This window comes from Artemia franciscana, chromosome 12 (genome assembly GCF_032884065.1).
Source record: "Artemia franciscana chromosome 12, ASM3288406v1, whole genome shotgun sequence".
NCBI lineage: Eukaryota > Metazoa > Arthropoda > Branchiopoda > Anostraca > Artemiidae > Artemia > Artemia franciscana.
The window spans coordinates 21,664,419-21,685,811 of NC_088874.1; the positions used below are offsets into that span (position 1 = coordinate 21,664,419).

At 35.7% G+C, this 21,393-nt stretch overlaps 1 protein-coding gene across 4 annotated transcripts in view; it reads right to left on the minus strand.

Annotated features, from left to right (window-relative positions):
* The window catches only part of LOC136033848 (heat shock factor protein-like), a 78,315-nt gene that overhangs the window by 3,617 nt on the left and 53,305 nt on the right, over positions 1–21,393 (minus strand). For all 4 annotated transcript variants that reach the window (XM_065714805.1, XM_065714804.1, XM_065714803.1 and 1 more), the window contains one exon: positions 380–461. In XM_065714805.1, coding sequence (XP_065570877.1) covers positions 380–461 — 82 coding nt within the window. The remainder of the gene's footprint in view (positions 1–379; positions 462–21,393) is intronic.

Genomic DNA, 21,393 nt, shown 5'->3' on the forward strand with positions numbered 1-21,393 from the left:
TGATAACAAAGTGATATCCAAATCCGGAGGCGAAATTGAAACAACAAAACTTCACACTTATATTGCCTTTTCCATACATTCAAATATACATATATCTAAATGATTTAAAACTTTACCAGCAGCATTTAAACCATCCTAGATCATAGAGGTACTTACAAGGATATCACAATACATAAATATATACCTGCTCATATATAGTTTACCCTGCTCAGGGTATAATAATAATAATAAATATATATATATATATATATATATATATATATATATATATATATATATATATATATATATATATATAAACTGCTAACCTATTAATAACTTGATTTCTCAGTTAAACTTAAGTTGAGGTATAATAAGAATATTGTTCTGCAACACTTACCGGTTTTCGAGTTACTTGATTGACTTGCAGATGGCATTGGCATCGGCAAAGCTGAATGCAATGAATCATCAGTGTCAAATAGCTATAAAAGTGAATAGTCAATAAATACATTTGTATTGAATGTACATTAGACAAAGTGTTAAAAATAAAATTATGGCATCGTTACGCCATAAATAAAAGAAAACTGATGATATGGTAATGCAAACAATCAAAAGGGGTATTCAATTCTTTTACTGAAAATTTGAATAACAGAAATAAAAAGCAGCTCATTACAAAACAAATGCTTTTCTTAGCACCATTCGCTTAAAGTTAGCTTAAAGGTACAAAAAGGCTTATTATTACGATTAAATATAATGAAATGGTCAACAATAAAACCACTGTTTAAAAAGTAGAAAATGCAAAAAGGAATTAAAATATCTTATCTTGGTCGACCCAAAATTTTACTGTACTAGCAAATTCTTCTAGTTTCATGTCTAATTTATCCAGTGTGATATTTCATTTGCTACTTATCTTAATATGAAAGAAGGATGTAACAGTGAGCCAGACCTCGGACATTTCTATTTAAACTCCACAGTTAGTTCATGTCTTTTCATTTTATAGTAGGATGGAGTAAGCCTTTTAAGTGGTGAATGATGAACCAAAAAGAGTATTTAATACCTTCTTTTTAGCTACTGCATTTTTTGGACGTTTGATCTTCAGTGAGGTACAAATTAGGATTACCTAGTTGCTGACAATTCAGTAATGCTCGCTCATTTTCCATAATACTCTACTCAGTGCCATCCAGTGGTGCTCCACGCCCCTTCATTAAAATCTCATAAGAGTAACATTCTTTACTCCTTCCATTCGAGTTCTAACCTTCTTTAAAACCTTTCCGATGGCCTATTCCCGTTCCTTTTAAAGCCCAGTTTTTTGCTAGGCAACAGCTAGATTCTCAAAAAGCAAGCTGTCTGGCACATAGCATATTAATTGATGAAACGAGACCCAATACCCTAAGTCTCTTTTTCGATAATGGGATTGAACTATATTATGTGTAGAGCTTGTAATTTGACCTGGGTAGGACAGAATCCATCAAAATAATCCATAGAAAAGGGGGTAAGAAATAATTCTGCTGATTTCCAACCTTTACTTCACTTCCAACCTTTAACACCAGTAATATTATTCTCATCAACAGCACTAATTATTTTAACCTACTCACCTCGCATTCCATACAAGTATAGGACTTGTGCTACAGCTTTTTTACCAGCTTGATCAAATACCTATTCATAATCTATGAGACTCAGCATAAAAGGGGTTCCATAGTTCAGATACCCCACAATTACTTACGTAAACATAAGAATTTGGTCAACAAACCGTCTGAACTTTCTAAAACCATACCACTCTTTACTTAAGACCTTATATATACCATATTTTGTCCAATAAGTGCCACAATACAAAGACCTTTGCTACCCACCAAACTCAAACGACTGAGTCTATAATTACTTCATTCACTTTATTACTTGTCTTTTCTTATTACATGATTTCAAATATCTTACCTAACTGCAGAGAAGTCTTATTTTAAAATTCATTTACCATACTATTAAGGCCCGAAGACACCGTCTCTAACTTCTCCTTAAAAAAAAAAAAAAAATCTTTCTTCGCTTCCAAATTATCAAAATTCCTGTGACTAACTATTGCGCTATCTGTCAAATCCTAAATTATCTTATCTATAGAGTCTATTTCACATCTAGCTCATTCATATCTGATGTCTTCTCTACTTCCCCAACTACTTTCTTATTATTGCAAGATCTATTACTCAGCTTCTTATCCTACGCCTTTCCCTCTTCTACCGAGCTTAAAGTAAATTCACCAAAATTCCTAGCTGCTGCTCTAACTCCTCTTCTTAAAACAGCGTCACCTACTTTACAGCCTATTTTCATGGAATCGTTCCATCCATCCTTTGTATTGTCACATTCTCAACCCTTCAACTTGGTATCCAACTGTTCTTAGAACTTCTCCGCTTCGTCCTGATATTTATGCGTTGTAGCAACCTGGCAAGTGATTACCCCCCCCCCCCCCTCCCCAAAATAATAGCATTAAGTCTAAGAAGGGGGTTAAACCTCTAAATATTAGCATTAAACCAGTTATGGATACTGCTAGATGATGATTTTTACTTTTTATATCAATAGCAGCACTCTTATATACCCTGTAAAATTACACCAGTATATCACGATTGCTAAGTTGCTTCCCAATACCGAATAGGCTTAAGTTAGGATGTCTTTTATCTCAATTCGTACCAACCTGGGCATTAAGATTCCTTCGTAAAAATACCATATTGCTACCTGTTATCTTGTCGATTCGTTTCTGTATTAATTTAAAAACTTTTTCCACAAGACAAGTTTTTCAAAGAAAAGTAAAGAACTCCATTAACCCAAGAATGAGCAAAAATAAAGTCAAATAATCTTCCATGCGTAAAACTAGCACAAATCCCTATCAATAAATAAAAGAAACTCAAAATCAACAGAAATTACAATAAATAGCCATGTAAAATTCAAAACGAGCAAAAATTAACATGAGCAGGGCTGATAACCCCTATGCCTTCTCAAGACGAGAACACAATTTGCGCTTTACTGAAAATAGAATACGCTTGAAATGTTTTCACCCTTCTAACTTTCATAATTGAAAAATTATCAAAACCTTAACGAAGAAATGTCAGTATATGTCAATTTTACTGACATTCCAAGGTCATTTGTTTGTTTGTTCAGTCAAGTTAAATTGTGCTCTGGCCTTGAGAAGGCATAGGGGTAATCAACCCTGTTCATGTTAATTTTTCTCGTTTTGAGCTTTACTCGGCAATTTATTGTAATTTCTGTTCGTTTTGAGTTTCATCTATTTATTGACAGTGATTTGTGGTAGTTTCACGCTTGGAACATCATTTGACTTAATTTTTTGCTCATTCTTGGCTTAATGAAGCTCTTTACATTTCTTTGACAAACTTGTCCTTTGGGAAAACTTTTTTAAATTAATCCCCTAAAATATCAAGTAATTTCTAAAGGTTCCCTTGTGAATCAGCAACCAAAACATTATCATCTACAAACAACATCGTGCAAATGGATAGAGTATCTAAATTCACAATCGGCGCCTCCTTCTTTTCCATTAACGCCAGTATAGAATTGATAAAGAGGGTGAATAATTTAGGAGACAATGTGCAGTCCTGTTTAACATCTTTATATCCTCTAAATACCCTTGAAACTTGCCTACCAACTCTCAAACCTTCTCTAGTAAACCTATACATTTGAACTAAACTAACACAAATGGGACAAACCTATCAAACCTAACAAACAAATGGGACAAATGGGATAAACCTATCAAACCTAACAAACAAATGGGATAAACCTATCTCCGAAAACTTTCCATAATAGAAACCTACAAACATTATCAAAAGCTCCTTTAATATCTATAAATGCCGTGTACAACCTTCCTTTTTTAGCACTAGTATATTTATTAACTAAAGCCTGCAGACTAAATATATGAGTCGTCCCAAAGCCTTTTCTAAAACTCACCCAAACCTTATCCAAAACATCCCTATTTTCAATCCACCTCCTTAGTCTGAAGTCTAACACCTTACAAAATAACTTCGGTAAACTATTCCCTAAATGACTTTCCCAATAATTATTATGATGAGACCAATTCCCCTTCTTAAATAATGGTATCATAACAGACAAACCCCACTCTTCAGGCCACTTACACGAACTTACTAAAGCTGAAAATAAACTAATCACAATCGCAGCAAAATCTGTTTTTCCCACTTCCAAATTTTCATCGGGATCCCATCTGTTCCCGGTGCAGATCCCCCCTTTATAGACTTCGGGACTTTACCAATCTCTTCATGTATAATTGGTGAGATAAATTTGTAATGCTCGTCTCTGAGTGCATAGCACGCCTGTTGGCTTAAACTCTGTGATAAATCCTCCAGTCCACCATCCTTTGTGTACGTTATTCAAGCCAGGTATGAATTCCCAGCATTGGCTCTGTAGTAGAAGGGTTAATATATAAGTTCCTGACTTTATCTTGTTCCATCTTCTTGCTTCGAAGTGTCTATTTGTTATTCCCCCTGCTTCTGTCGATATACCAGAAGAGCATATTCCTCGTTATTCTTTTTCAGCCTTCTTAGTGCTTCAAATATAATCAAATCAAATATATCAAGAATAATATCAAATATAATCAGGGGACTTCGTACAGAAGGAGTTGTCGTAGAAACTTCGAAAGAGGCTCATTTGATTGAAAATTACAAGTTCTAGTGCCCTTTTTAATAGGCAAGAGTGATTGGAGGACAACCAGCCCCTTCCTCGCAAGCCTATCATTCCTCAAAACAAACACGGTCAAATTTTAAGAGAGCTATTTTGTTCAGCATTTTCGAAAGCTCCAGTAATTATATCTTTGGGGATGTCAATCTCCCCACAGTCCCCAGGACAAGGGCTGAAGTTAAGCAATTCGTTCATTGTTTATATACAGTGGGCATGTTGCCTTTAGAGTTCAATCCAAAAAGACGGAGGGAATTCAGGTGAGGGTTTAAGAGAATGGTGAAGGAAGTTTTGAACTAAATCAAAACACATTATGTGTATAAGGATTAAACAAGAGCTAAGAACTCATATGGCACTTGCGACGAGGTCGCAAGAGCCAAAAGCTCATATAGTATTAGCTCTAGCAAAATTCTAACAATCAATGAATTCATTTAAAAGGAAAATCAGAGGCTTAATGCGGGTCGGGATTTAAAATAAGAGCTCTAAGACACCAGGTCCTTCTAAATATCAAAATTCATTAAGATTCGATCACCCACTCGTAAGTTAAAAATACTTCATTTTTTTCTAATTTTTCCTCTCCCTTCAGCCCCCCAGATGGTCGAATCGGTAAAAACGACTTTATCAAGTCAATTTGTGCAGCTCTCTGACACGCCTACCAATTTTCATTGTCCTAGCACGTCCAGAAGCACCGAACTTGCAAAAGCACTGACCCCCCTAACTCCCCTAAAGAGAGCGGATCCAGTCCGGTTACGTCAACATTTGCTTATTCTACCCACCAAGTTTCATCCCGATATCTCCACTCTAGTCGTTTTCCACGATTTGCGGTTTCCCTCTCCAACTCCCCCCAATGTAACCAGATCTGGTCGGGATTTCAAATAAGAGCTCTGAGACATGATTTTCTTCTAAATATCAAATTTCATTAATATCCGGTCACCAGTTCTTAAGTCAAAAATACCTCAAATTTTCTAATTTTTCCGAATTAACACCCCCCTCAACTCCCCCGAAGAGAGCGGATTCAGTCCGGTTATGTCAATCACGTATCTAGGACTTGTGCTTATTCTTCCTACCAAGTTTCATCCAGGTCTCTGCACTCTAAGCGTTTTCCAAGATTTCCCGTTTCCCACTCCAACTCTCCCAATATCACCAGATACGGTCAGGATTTAAAATAAGAGCTCTGAGACACGAGGTCCTTCTAAATATCGAATTTCATTAAGATCCAATCACCCATTCGTAAGTTACAAATACCTCATTTTTTTCATTTTTCCTCTCCCTCCAGCCCCCAGATGGTTGAATCGGGCAAACAACTGTTATCCAGTCAATTTGTGCAGGTCCCTGACACGCCTACCAATTTTCGTCGTCCTAGCACGTCCAGAAGCACCGAACTCGCCAAAGCACTGGAAATCCCCCCCCCCCAAAGAGAGCGGCTCCGTTCCAATTATGTCAATCACGTATCTAGAACTTGTGCTTATTCTTCCCATCAAGTTTCATCCCGATCTCTCCACTACAAGCGTTTTCCCGATTTCCGGTTTCCGAGATTTCTGTTTCCCTTCTCCAACCCCCTATATCCCCGGATCCGATTCGAATTGAAAATGGAGCATCTGAGACAAAAGATCTTTCTATATATCAAGTTTCATTAAGATCCGATCACCCATTCGTAAGATAAAGATACCTCAATTTTCATGTTTTCCAAAATTTCCGGTTTCCCCCTCCAACTCCCCCCACTGTCACCGGATCTGGTTGGGATTTATTATATAAGCATTGAAGTACAAGATCCTTCCAAATATTAGATTTAATTAAGATCTGATTACTCGTTCGCAAGTTACAAATACCTCATTTTTCTGATTTTTCCAAATTACCCCCCCCCCTCCAACTCCCCCAAAGATGGTGGATCCGGTCCAGTGATGTCAGTCACGTATCTTGGACTTGAGTTTATTTTTCCCACCAAGTTTCCTCCTGATCTCTCCACTCTAAGCGTTTTCCAAGAATTCCGGTCCCCCCTCAACTCCCCCCAATAACACTGGGTCCGGTCGGGATTTAAAATAAGACATCTGAGTTAGGAGGTCCTTCTAAATATGAAATTTCATTAAAATCCAATCACTCCTTCGTAAGTTAAAAATACCTCATTTTTCTATTTTTTCAGAATTAACCCTCCCCCCCCCAACTCCCCAAAAGAGAGTGGATCCGTTCCAGTTATGTCAATCACATATCTAGGATTTGTGCTTATTTTTCTCACCAAGTCCATCCCGATCCCTCAACTCTAAGCGTTTTCCAAGATTTTAGGTTTCACCCATCAACTCCCCCCAATGTAACCGGATCCGGTCGGGATTTAAAGTAGAAGCTCTGAGACACGATATCCTTCTAAATGTCAAATTTCATTAAGATCGGATCACCCGTTCGTAAGTTAAAAATACCTCATTTTTTCTAATTTTCCCGAATTAACCGTCCCCCACTCCCCCCCAGATGATCGAATCGGGGAATTTAATCTGGTCTGGTCCCAGATACGCCTGCCAAATTTCATCGTCCCAGTTTATCTGGAAGTACCTAAACTGGCAAAACCAGGACAGACAGACGACAGATTTTGCGATCGCAATATGCCACTTGGTAAATACCAAGTGCCATAAAAAGTACATAGCTAATGAATGAATGGGTATGTTAAATTGGAACTTTCCGGAAATGAAAAGAGAGATGATCAAAGAGGCAAAACTAATGCTAGTAGAGGTACTACTAATACTACCACATTACTCCATTTATAATATTGAGGTGAAATATGAACTAAATCAAAAGACGCTATGTGCACGTACATTGTCAATGGCTTCTCAAAACCAAAACATAATTTGCACTTTACTGAAATCAAAATACAATTTAAATGTTTTAACTTATTTAACTTTAATAAATAATTTTTTTAACTTTAAGGAATAAATATCAGTATCAAAACAGTTCGTGGTAACGAACTGTAATAAGGAGCGACCCGGCTCAATAGTAACCAAAACTCTAAAGAATTGAATTTTGATATCAATAGCTGCATCAAAAGAATCGCATTTTAATGCTGATTTTAAATATATAAGTTTCATCAAGTTTAGTCATACCCATCAAAAGTTACGAGCCTGAGAAAATTTGCCTTATTTAGGAAAATAGGGGGAAACACCCCCTAAAAGTCACAGGATCTTAACGAAAATGACACCATCAGATTCAGCGTATCAGAGAGCCCTACTGTAGAAGTTTCAAGCTCCTATCTACAAAAATGTGGAATTTTGTATTTTTTGCCAGAAGAAAAATCACGGGTGCGTGTTTATTTGTTTTTTTTTCCCATGGGTCATCGTATCGACCAAGTGGTCCTAGAATGTCGCAAGAGGGCTCATTCTAACGGAAATGAAAAGTTCTAGTGCCCTTTTTAAGTGACCAAAAAAATTGGAGGGCATCTAGGCCCCCTCCCACGCTCATTTTTTTCCCAAAGTCAAGGGATCAACATTTTGAGATAGCCATTTTGTTCAGCATAGTCGAAAACCATAATAACTATGTCTTTGGGGATGACTTACTCCCCCACAATCCCTGGGGGAGGGGCTGCAAGTTACAAACTTTGACCAGTGTTTACATATAGTAATGGTTATTGGGAAGTGTACAGACGTTTTCAAGGGGATTTTATTTTGTTTGGGGGTGGGTCTGAGGAGAGGAGGCTATGTTGGAGGATCTTTCCTTGGAGGAATCTGTCATGGGAGAAGAAAAATTCGATGAAAAGGGCGCAGGATTCTCTAGCATTACTATAAGAAAACAATGAAAAATAAACATGAAAACGTTTTTTCAAATGAAAGGAAGAAGTAGCATTGAAACTTAAAACGAACAGAGATTATTATGCATATGAGGGGTTCTAAAAATACTTTAGCATAAAGAGCGCAAATTTATATACGTTTAGCATAAATTTATGCTATAGTATTTTTAGTAATTTCAACTATTTATTCTACGTCCTTTCTGATTCAGGGGTCATTCTTAAAGAATTGGGAGAAAACTTACGATTTAGTGTAAAGAACGAGGTATTAACGAGGGTACAAACCCACTCATATACATAATACAAATTAAAGAATATAAAAGTTTGTTACGTAAGTTACTTCTTAAGTTACGTATATTTTTTACTAATAAAAAAATTCGTTAAAAATAAAATTTATGGTTGCCTTTTTATGTAACCGAAATTTTGCTTGGCAACTAGGCCTCCTTCCCCATCCCTTATTTCTCAAAATCGTGATCAAAACTAAGAGAAAGCCATTTAGCCAAAAGGAATTAATATGCAAATTTCGTTTTAATAATTTATGTGTGGAGAGCCAAAATCAAACATGCATTAATTCAAAAACGTTCAGAAATTACATAAAAAAAAAACTAGTTTTTTTAACTGAAAGTAAGGAGCGACATTAAAACTTAAAACGAACATAAATTACTTCGTATATGAAAGAGGCTGCTTCCTCATCAACGCCCCGCTCTTTACGCTAAAGTTTGACTCTTTCTCTCAATTCTTCTTTTTAAAACAGTAAAAAACTTTAGCGTAAAGAGCGGGGCGTTGATGAGGAAGCAGCCTCTTTCATATACGAAGTAATTTCTGTTCGTTTTAAGTTTTAATGTCGCTCCTTACTTTCAGTTAAAAAAACTAGTTTTTTTTATGTAATCAGCATATTAAACTGACAATCCACCGTCATTTGATTTATTTTTTTTCAATGGTTTTTCTGAAGCCGCCAAATTTTTTTCTTTGGTTCAATAATGACCACAAGAGTGTTGACACGTCATCTACAGACATCTCGAACTTGGTCAGCAAACGCAACAGTTTTACCGACTTGTGCAGTGATTTTAAGGTTGACACCACAGTTTTCCATTCAATTTAATGATATCTCAATCTCGGTCGGTAAATCAGCAGTTTTTAACGACTTGTTGTCATGACTTAACGAATGGTCCCAAAATTTCCATTCGGTTTAATGAAGAACATGAAAATCCTGACACGACGTGTACCGTGATCTCAATCTCGGTCGGTAAATGTAGCGGTTGTACAACTCGTGCAGTGATTTTACGGACGGCACCCCTATTTTCGATTCGGTTAAATAAAGAACATAAAATACTGATATGAGAAATTTTATGGGTGCAGAATTTCAAATAAACATACTAACGGTCATAATCATTTTGCAATTTTTTAGATTTTGTTTTTATTAAAGCAAAGTAGAGACTTTATTTTATGGTAAAATAAAGCAGTCGGCAGTTAGCAAGGCCATGTCCAGGGGAAAGGTATGGGTTCCAAAGAGCCCCTGAAATGTTCGTTTACTACTAATTACTAGAACTAACAACTCACTTCAACACCAAGCCCCCTGAGGCCAAAATAGTTACGCACGCTTCCCCTCCATCCCAATCTATTCAAAGTTTCCCTCTATACCCCCTCCCGTGAAGCTCCCATTTCCTTTAAATCTTTCTTTACGACATTATCTCACCCCAACCGCGGACAAACTACTTTCTGTTTAACCCTAGACGGTTGTCCGAAAAGGACGATCTTCGGCAATCTGTCATACTTCATCCACAGAACGTGCCCTAGCCATCTCAACCTTTCACTCATTATAGCCCTAGAAAGCAGCATCGAACCACACATTCGTACAGCCTACTGTTTGAAATACGGACAGTCAGCCGTTTACCCAGAACAATCCTCGACAGTAAGTATAAACAAATCGAATCTGAAATTTTCCCTTTTCCTTCATGCCTTTTTTTCATTTTATCTTGATGCATTTTCTTATGCCCTTCCATAGTTTAATAATTGTTTCTCAGGCAAATTCCATTTTGATCCCTAAGTGGGACCCCAAGAGGTTAAAACGGTCCTTAGTGGCCAAATGTTTATAAAAAAAAAAAAAAAAAAAAAAAAAAAAACCGACTAGTCAGAACAAACTGCCATTTGCAGCTGATTCAGGAGTAATAATCATTAGTTTCCTTAGTCTTATAGTAAAATATTAAAAAGAAAACAAATTTGCAGGAATTTTTGAAGAGCCCGAAACCCCTCAAAAATAACAACAGCAAAAATGACGTCATTATAGGGGTTTCTAGCTTTTTTTTTGAAAAATTTCCAATTTGTGTTCAAAATTACATTCTACTATTAAAACTAAGGAACATAAAAATTACCATTCCTGAATCAGCTACAAGTGGCAATTTCTCTCACTAGCCAGTTTTTTTTCGAAACATACTTTTAGACTGCTAACTGTTTAGAGCCTTTTTAGCCCTTTAAGGGCACAAAATGGAATTTGTCCCAGAAGTAATTGTTGTATTATGAGAGAGCAAACAAAGAGACATAGAGTGATATATTCAGTTTCATCCTAGCTAAATCATGTTGTAAACTCCAAATTGACTAGAATTAGTTCTAGGGCCGAGGGACTAGGAAGCCAAGACGAAAAAGTTTGTTCTTATGGGGGGGGGCTGTGTTTTCAACATTTTTTAGTCTAAAGTGTCGTGAAAATTTTCGTGTTTATTGTACAAAAAAGACAAAAATTAGATCTACGTTGCATGGGCAACGTGAGGTGTTGCGGCAACCTTTGCTCGGCTTCGCCGAGTAAAGTGTTGCGAGAGCAACACTTTGGTTTTGTTTCCTCGCTGCGACTAAACGCTGAAGTTGTTAATCTGTAAGGATGCTAAAATACATACTAGGTACACCAACTCGCAAAAGTTGCAAACTCCTCATTGCTAAAGATGATTGTAGCCTTACAGCCGATTATTACTTACAAGTCCCCTACATGTCTTACCACTGGAACCAAATTGGTCTTACCATCAAATACAACGGAAACAAAAAATAGGTACACCAACTAGTAAGAGTTGCGAACCCCTCATTGCCGAGGATGATTATGAGCTAACAGCCGACTGTTGCTTACAACTCCCCTATATGTCTCACAATTGGTATCGGCCTATTTTTGGTTTCAGTGTGTACCTTACTACTGAAGTTGTCAACCCCTTTAAACTTTCAAACTGGTATATCTCATGAAGGAATTTTTGTACAAAAAAATGGATGACATATACTTTGATCAGCTCATCAAAAGCTATCGACTGCCGTCGAAAAAAAAAAATCTATCTGTCTTAGTTCAAAAGTTGACTTTTTTGCCGTAGGCCAACTTTCTAACGTCATCACTTAGAAAGGAGCAAAGGATAAACTCTAAATTTCTTTAGCAATGAGAGAACTTTTAAAGTTTAAGAAGCACATCTGAAACCATCTCTCTACTGCAATCCCAAGTGCGAAAAACCGAATGATAAACTCAACTGAAATCACGAACAGAAATGGGTAGAAACAATAGATGGCAGCACTTTCGGACCCGTGGGAAAATACCGCTTTTTTGCTTCTCTAAATTTTTCTATTTATCACTCAAAGAAGATATATTGGCTGTGGGGCAGGTTAATTGTCGCATATATTTAACACTTATAGATTTTAGTCCATCTTCAATTTGAAACTGGTGCCTGCCTGCTTGCCTGCTAGAACGGAGCTTTCCACTCGAAAGCAGAAACATGGTTTGATGAAACGAAAGCTTGGCTGCATAACTTCAGATAGTCCTCTCTGACATAGGCTATACAACTCCTCTTCACTTCACACACTATAGGCTCTGGCTCAAGGACAAGCAAAAACCATCCTTTTTGGCCCCAGGCAAGAGTTCTACGAAGCTTTCCAAAATGTAAAGTCATATTCATCAATCCGGCCTAAGGTCCACACTTTCCATAAAAATCACAAAGGTTAGACTCTTAGCACTTTCTAGGATTAAGCTGAAATCGGGGTGCTAGGGAAAAAAAAACACGACAAAACCAAAGTGTTGCTCTCGCAACACAATTATAAAAGTACCGATTGTAATCGTAGATCATGTAAATACTAAAATTATCAATTTTATTTGGTTATACTTTCGCATCACGAGCTATCTTAGGGGGTTGAGGCTAGAGCCACTTAGGCCTTCTGGGTGTACGGTATTTGTAAAAATTTATTAATGTACTTATAATAACTGTTAAATTACAATGCTTATAATATACTTCATACTTTGCAATTGCTTTTATTGTTATTTTTTTTTCATCTAAAAAGGGATTTACACTCCTCCTATATAAATTAATAATTTCCTTGACCAAGCTGCCTTCCTTTTAATGCATAAATAATATACATAGATGTATAAGTAAAGGGTTGAACTGTTAATCAAGACAGCAATAAACAAACTAAGAGAATTCTGACAGTTTTCATTTCACGCCTGAATAGTAGTAGTTTTAGACAAGCACAAGGGCGAAGCCCACCCCCACCCAGTTTCTCTAACATCCAATATTAAATTCCAATTATTTTTTATTTTTGCACTCCTGTGGTATATCTTAAACCCTCGCCCTCCCCCTTCCCCGATTATGAGGCCTAAAACTACTACTGCATCTCGATACCTTTATTAACAAAAAAAGAACTAAAATAAAAATAAACGAACAAATGACTGTGGATTGTTATTTTAATATCATTTATTAAACAAAAAAAAAACTAGTTTTTTTTTAACTGAAAGTAAAAAGCGACATTAAAACTTAAAACGAACAGAAATTACTCCGTATATGAAATGGTTTGTCCCCTCCGCAATCCACAATCTCTCCGCAATGAGAAATTTCTGTTAGTTTTAAGTTTTAATGTCGCTCCTTACTTTCAGTTAAAAAAAACTAGTTTTTTTTGTTTAATTTCTGAACGTTTTTGAATTAATGCATGTTTGATTTTGGCTTTCCGCACATAAATTACTAAAATGAAATTTGCATATTAATTCTTTTTTTGGCTAAATGGCTGTCTCTTAGTTTTGATCAGACGATTTTGAGAAATAAGGTGTGGGGAAGGAGGCCTAGTTGCCCTCCAATTTTTCGGTTACTTAAAAAGGCAACTTGAACTTTTAATTTCTAACGAACGTTTTTATTAGTAAAAAATATACGTAACTTAAGAATTAACTTACGTAACCAACTTTTATATTCTTATATTTTATATGAGGGGGTTTGTCCCTCGTTAATACCTCGCTCTTTACACTAAATCTTAAGTTTTGTCCCAATTCTTTAAGAATGATCCCTGAATCAGAAAGGCCGTAGAATAAATAGTTGAAATTACTAAAAATACTTTAGCATAAAGAGCGAGGTATTTATCTCCTCCTAAATACCTCGCTCTTTATGCTAAACTATTTTTAGTACCCCTCATATGCGTAATTGAAAAAAACTTTTTCATGTTTATCCTTTCATTGTTTCTTATAGTAATGCTAGAAAGTCCCGCGCCCTTTTCATTGAATTTCTTTTCCCCCATGACACATTCCTCCAAGGAAAGATCCTCCCACATATCCCCTTCCCCTCAACCCCACCCCTAAACCAAAAAATCCCCCTGAAAACGTCTGTGGACTTCTCAATAACCATTACTGTATGTAAACACTGGTCAAAGTTTGTAACTTGGACCAGTTTTTGCAGTTTTTATTCTTTTTCTCTTGTGAATAAAGGTATCGCGACGCTGTAGCGCTTTTAGGCCTCATAATCTAGGTGGCGTGAGTGGGAGAGATATACCACAGGAGTGTAAAAATATAAAATAAAAACTTACAGTTTACAATTCAAAAAATTTGCAGTTACATAAATACAATTTTTTCGTTTTAGCTTCCTAGTCCCTCATCACTAGATCTAATTTTGGTAAATTTGAAGTTTATAAAATAATTTAGCTAGGATGAAAGTTAGTATATCACTCTATGTCTCTTTGTGTGGTCTTTCATGATACCATCATCGCTTATGAGGCAAATTCCATTTTGAGCCCTTAATGGGCTAAAAGGAGTCCAAATAGTCTGTAGTCACCAAAAGTTAAAAAAATGATTTTTCGGAGACAACTGGCTAGTCAGATAAATTTGCGATTTGTAGCTGATTCAGGAATGATTATTTATTATTTTCCTTAGTTTTAATAGTAAAATGTAATTTTGACCACAAATCTTCAGAAACTTTAAACAAGATTTCTTTAAAGAAACTGAAAAGAATTTCAGAATCTGTCCTGTATAAGAAAAAAAATTGCATAACGAATATACATAACGAAATTTTCCTTATGCCGTGCGGGATTGAACCTGAGACATTCCGGACTAAATGACTCGGCTACATCCACTGCGCCGGCACAAGGTATCTGATAGTTTCATTTTGAGACACCATGATGTATAGTAGTTATAAATATAGTTTAAGTATGTTTTTGCTCTTGTATTTAATACATTTATCAGGCCTCGTGTTTTCTTTTATCGCTTTTTTCGCCGCATTAACCCAGTAAAAAAAAGTGGGCGGAATCAGAAGCGAATATAAATTTGCAGTTTACAACAGGATGAAAGTGAATACATCACTAAATTTCTTTTCTTATGCTCTTCCATAGTTCAAGGAATTTCATATTAGATATTACAGAAACTGGGCAGAGGGGCTGCAACCCCTTGTTTATGTCTATAACCAGTAGTGTCCAGATGTGAAACCAAAATGGTCACATTTTTTTTTAGTTTGTTTTTCGTTGTTTTGGTTAAAAGTTTAACCCTTTATTTATATATCTATGTATTTTACTTATACATTGAAAAGAAGAAAGTCTGGTCAAAGAAATTGTTAACCTTTATATGGGGAATGTAAATCCCTGTGTAGATTAAATAGAAAATAAAACAAGTTTTTCAACTGCAAGTAAGGAGCAACATTAAAACGTAAAACGAATATGAAAGGGGTTGTCCCCTTCTCAAGGCCTCACTCTTTACGCTAAAGTTTGACTCTTTCTCACAACTCTACTTTTTAAAACACTAAAAAACTTTAGCATAAAGAGCGAGGCGTTGAGGAGGGGACAACCCCTTTCATATACGGAATAATCTCTGTTCGCATTAAGTTTTAATGTCGCTTCTTACTTGCAGTTATAAAACTTTTTTTTGGTCACTTAAAAAGGGCACTAGAACTTTTAATTTCCGTTAGAATGAGCCCTTTCACGACATTCTAGGACCACTGGGTCGATACGATCGCCCTGAAAAAAAAAACAAGCATCCGTGATCTGTCTTCTGAAAAAAAAATTCCACATTTTTGTAGATAGGAGTTTGAAACTTCTATATTAGGGTTTTCTGATACGCTGAATCTGATGGTGTGATTTTCGAAGATTCTTTGACTTTTAGGGGGTGTTTCCCCCTATTTTCTAAAATGAGGCAAATTTTCTCAGGCTCGTAACTTTCGATGAGTAAGACTAAACTTGATGAAACTTATATATTTAAAATCAGCATAAAATTACAATTCTTTTGATGTAACTATTGGTATCAAAATCCTATTTTTTAGAGTTTCGGTTACTATTGAGCCGGGTCGGTCTTTACTACAGTTCGTTACCACTGTTTGAAATGTATGTAAAATTTATCTAAGCCCCTGGCGAATACCTCGTGCTTTTGATAATATTAATTAAAAAAGACAAGTATTTTCAACTGAAAGTACGGAGCAAAATTAAAAGCCAAAAATGGACAGAATCATTCAATATATGAAGGGGTTACCCCTCTCCTCAATACCTTGCATTTTATGCTAAAGGTCTTAGCATGTTTATTCTAATAAAAAAGCCTATTCTAGTGAAAAGACCCTTGGTTTTCATGAGCCGTTATAAAAAAATCGGGACAAAGATTCAAACTTCAGCGTAAAGAGCAAGGTATTGACGAGAGGAGCCTCCCCGTCATATACGAAATAATTTCTGTTCGTTTTGAGTTTTAATGTTGCTCCTTACTTTCAGTTGAAAAAACTCTTTTTAATTTAATTTCTGATCATTTTTCAAATAATGCCGGCAAGTCTGGCTCATCCTCCATGGCAAATTCCCACCCATAACAAGAAACTTCTCCGTTGAAATTTCCTCCTATGTAAAATACACCCCTCCCTAAAATTCCCTCCGAATAATTCTAGTTTAGCTGTAAATTCCCCCTCGCCGTAAAATTTCTTGTGGGCTACACGATTTAGCCTGAAAAATTCTAGTTAGCATGCTTTCATTTGAAAAAGATTTTAATTTCTAATTCTGTTCCCGATCATTCCGGAAATCCCCCTTCAGAGGAAATCTTTTCTTGGAAATCCAAACACGCTGAAAGTAGCCTTTGGGTAATTCCACTAGAGCATCTCCACATGCACAATCGAGTTTCTAAAGAGAAAGCAAGAACCAACAAAAAGAATTTTATAGGAATTCTGCCAAATCCCCCAGTACAAAATCTCCCTTGGAAAACTCATCACCGGAAATATCCCTCCCCACGCAAAACTTCTATCTATGGAAATCCACCCCAAGCACAAATTCCCCCCCCCCCAAAAAAAAATTATGTATACTTCCCAATAGCAAATACTACGTCTAAACAATGAGCAAAATTTCATAACTTACAGGCCTCTCCCCACGGGCTGTGGGGGGTCATATTACCCCTAAAGGCATGGTTACTGAATCTTTATGCTATGCTGAACAAAATAGTTATCTAAAAATTTTTATCAGCCGGCATCGGGGGAAAAAGGGCGTTGGAGGGGTGCTAGTTGCCCTCTAAGTTTTTGGGTCACTTAAAATGGGCGCTAGAACTTTTAATTTCCATTCGAATGCATCCTCACCGATCATCTTGGACCATTATATTGATCCGAAAGACAAACAAACAAAATAACAAATAAACATGCATCCGTTATCTTTCTTCTGGCAAAAATATTAAATTTCACGTTTTTGTATATGAGAGCTTGAAACTTCAACATTAGGGTTCTCTGACAGACTGAATCTTATGGTGTGATTTTAGATTCCTTGACTTTTATGGGGTGTTTCCCTTTTTTTTCGAAAATTAGGCAAATATTTTCAGGCTCGTAACTTTTGAGGGTAACACTGAACTTTATGAATCTTATATATTTTGAATCAGCATAATCAGCTGATTCATTTGATGTATGTATTGATAACAAAATTCCTTTTTTTTTAGTTTCGGTTACTATTGAGCCGAATCGCTCCTTACTTACAGTTCGTTACCAAGTACTGTTTAAAAATCGGGAATTAGAATTCTATTATTAACAACTTCTCGACCTAAACAAGATTCGGAAATTAAATGAAATATATAAAAATAATTACAAAAACTAAGAGAACCAAGGTGATTTTCAGCCAGTTGAAAAAAAGAAACGAAAAAACAAACAAATTAAAAAAAACACACTGAAAAATACTAAGTCAGAAGAAATGAGAGACTATTCATAAATTAAGTTGGGCAAGAATTCTGTCCCTAGGGATTAACTTTGCCTGTCTACTAACCTGATTTTTGCTAGTACGGTCAAAGAGTCTTGGTTTTAAATGAGAGAACATTACTTGTCCTCTTTATATTAAATTATGGTAAATTGAATTTACAGAAATATCGCCAGCATCTTTATTTAAAGCGAGGTCTAATTTATATATTTTCAAAATTGAATTCCCTCCCTAGATGATTGCAGAAAACCACGAAGTGTGGAAATTTAAATTACCTCGCTTGAAAGAACTAAATAATCTGAATGTTCAAAACAACAGAGGGCTAACGCAGAGTCAATTTCGTTATTTTTACTTCTAAATTTCAAGGATTTACGAACATTAGAAAAGTATATAGTTCCTAGAATAATCATAAAAATACAAAATGAGTTGAATAAATAATTTTAACCAAACTGAGGAGGCTCATTATTTTTTTTTTGCAAAAACCTAAAAACTTTGCAAAATCATTGGTGCTCGCTTCGAAGTCAGTATCACAATTCGCAGCGAATGATGGAATTTAAATAACATAACGATACTTGCTTTGCTTTCAATGCATGCTTCACCTTATTAAGGTCCTACTTCAATGTCTTAAGATATTTAATAAAAAAAACAAGTATTTTTAACTGCAAGTAAGGAGCGATATTAAAACTTAAAACGAACAGAAATTAGTCCGTATATGAAAAGGGTTGTCCCCTCCTCAACGCCTGGCTCTTTACACTAAAGTTTGACTCTTTCTCACAACTCTACTTTTTAAAACAATAAAAACTTTAGCGTAAAGAGCGAAGTGTTGAGGAGGGGACAACCCCTTCCATATACAAAATAATTTATGTTCCTTTTAAGTTTTAATGTCGCTCCTTACTTGCAGTTAAAAAACTTGTTTTTTTTTAAATTAATTTCTGAGCGTTTTTGAATTAAAGCATGTTTTGAGTTGGCTCACCGCACATGAATAATTAAAACGAAATTTACATATTATTTTTTTTCGGCTAAATGGTTTTCACATAGTTTTGATCGGACGATTTTGATAAAAAAAAAGGGGGGAGGAGGCCTAGTTGTCCTCCAACTTTTGGTTACTGAAAAAGGCAACTAGAACTTTTATTTTTTTAGGAACGTTTTTATTAGTATTAAATATATGTAACTTATGAATTAACTTACGTAACGAACTTCTATATTTGTATATTTATATTACGTATATGAAGGGGTTCACCCCCTCGTCAATACCTCGCTCTTTACAATAAAGCTTGAATTTTGTCCAATTCTTTAAGAATAACCCCTGAATCACAAAGATCGTAGAATAAATAGTTGAAATTAATAAAAATACTTCAGCGTGAAGAGTGAGGTATTATGGAGGAGATGAACCACCTTATTTACGTAATAATTTCTGTTCTTTTTAGGTTTTAATGCTGCTCCTTACTTCCAGCTGAAAATGTCTTTTTATTTTTTTTCTCATTGTTTTTTTAAGTAATACTAGAAAATCCTACAGCTTCTTCATGGAAATTCTCTTCCCTCATGATAAATTCTTCCATGGAAAGATCCCCCACGAAACCCCCCTCAAAAAGAAAAAGTCCCCCTGAAAACGTCTCTACACTTTCCAATAACCCTTACTATATGTAAACAATAGTCAAAGTTTGTAACTTGCAGCCCCTCCCCCGGGGACTGTGGGGGAATTAATTTGTCCCGAAAGACATAATTATTAGGTTTTTCGACTATACTGAACAAAATGGCTATCTCAGAATTTTGATCCGGTGAATTTGGGACAAAAATGAGCGTGGGAGGGGGCCTAGGTGCCCTCCAATTTTTGCAGTGAACTTTTAATTTCCATTAGAATGAGCTCTCTCGCAACATTATAGTACCACTGGATCGATACGATCACCCCTGGAAAAAAAACGCATCCGTTATCTGTCTTCTGGCAAAAAATACAAAATTCTACATTTTTGTAGATAGGAGCTTGAAACTTCTACAGTAGGGTTCTCTGATACGCTGAATTTGATGGTGTGATTTTTGTTCAGATTTAATGACTTTTACGGGGTGTTTCCCCTATTTTTCTAAAATAAGGCAAATTTTCCCAGGCTCGTAACTTTTGATGGGTAAAACTAAACTTGATGGAACTTATATATTTAAATTCAGTATAAAAATGCTATTTTTTTTTATGTAACTGTTGGTATTAAAATTCTGTTTTTTAGAGTTTCGGTTACTATTGAGCCGGGTCACTCCTTACTACAGTTCGTTTACCAGGAACTGTTTGATATGTTCCTTCTAAAACAAGCGTTCAACTGTAACTTGCACCATAGGGACAAAATACTTAAATCGTTGCAATAACAAATCTCAGATCTATCTCTTCACCGAGCCAGAATTATGATACTACTTAGAGAAGGATCTAAGCTTGCTTTAAAAAAAAAGTCATTTTTTCAACGATTTTTAACCAACTTTTGACAAAATTTTAGCCAAAAAACCCTGCACACCATATTTCAAAATATAATCCGGTAGATATATAGAACTAATTCTCAGCTATGGAGTGAAAATAAAATTTTTGTTTCTCGTTGATGCATTAAAGCCCTGTAAGAGCAGAAAAATAACATAGAAAACTTTCACAAAAGAACATAAATTTTAAGCAAGGAACCAGCATTAAGTTCCTGAGTCAGGGTAAAAAGTATCTCAAATTTAAGAAATTTCAATGATTTGAAAACTAATAAATATTGTAGTATGACAGTTCAAAAAAAGGACTAAAAGACCCAATTTAGTTTCTTCAACCGGCTTAAAAAATACTAGGGAAAACTCTAGCAGTTATTCCCGTTGTTTAAACCAAAAAATTTATTATCATTATTTTCTAAGCCGACGTCAAACTAGTTCTTTAGATAACTGTAAAAAACAAGAATCTCTTTAGTAGATAGTAACTTTCTCATGGGAACCACCTCGAAGAGGCCACGAATGACATCCCCCCCCGGCCTCTTCAAGAAGATAAGAAGACATTTAAAAATACACTAAAAGCGGAAATGAGAAATAATGATAAAACACAACTCTTGGAGTCACTCGCTTGTGTATTTTCCAATATGTGCTATTGAACTTGAAAATATTCTCATTTATTATTAGTGGTCACTGCATTTGTCCCTACCCAGAAATATTACACTAGTATCTGCGTATGGGCTTTGGGAATCGATTGACACGGGGGGGGGGGGGTGTGCTGCGAGAAGCTATGGATGTAAAGTTGAGCTCGAATCTACAGTTTAACGATGTTGGAACAACATGTCAGATAATTTCTTATAGTTCACGTAAATACTTTTTAGACTTATTTGAGATCAATACATCTATTACAAAATAAGGACGTCTGAATTTCGAACAATTTTCTTTGAAACTTCTTAACCTCTACATAATTCAAAACGAAAAGTTTCTATTTCTTCACGGTATTTGATAATGGGGCATATTAAAGATCTACGCATCTCACGAAAGTATCAGGGTGTCTATTGATTTCTATAGATCTCTTATACTCGTTCCCGGTTTTCCGACTTCCTGTCAATTAAAAAAACATAGATCGCCGTTGGTTT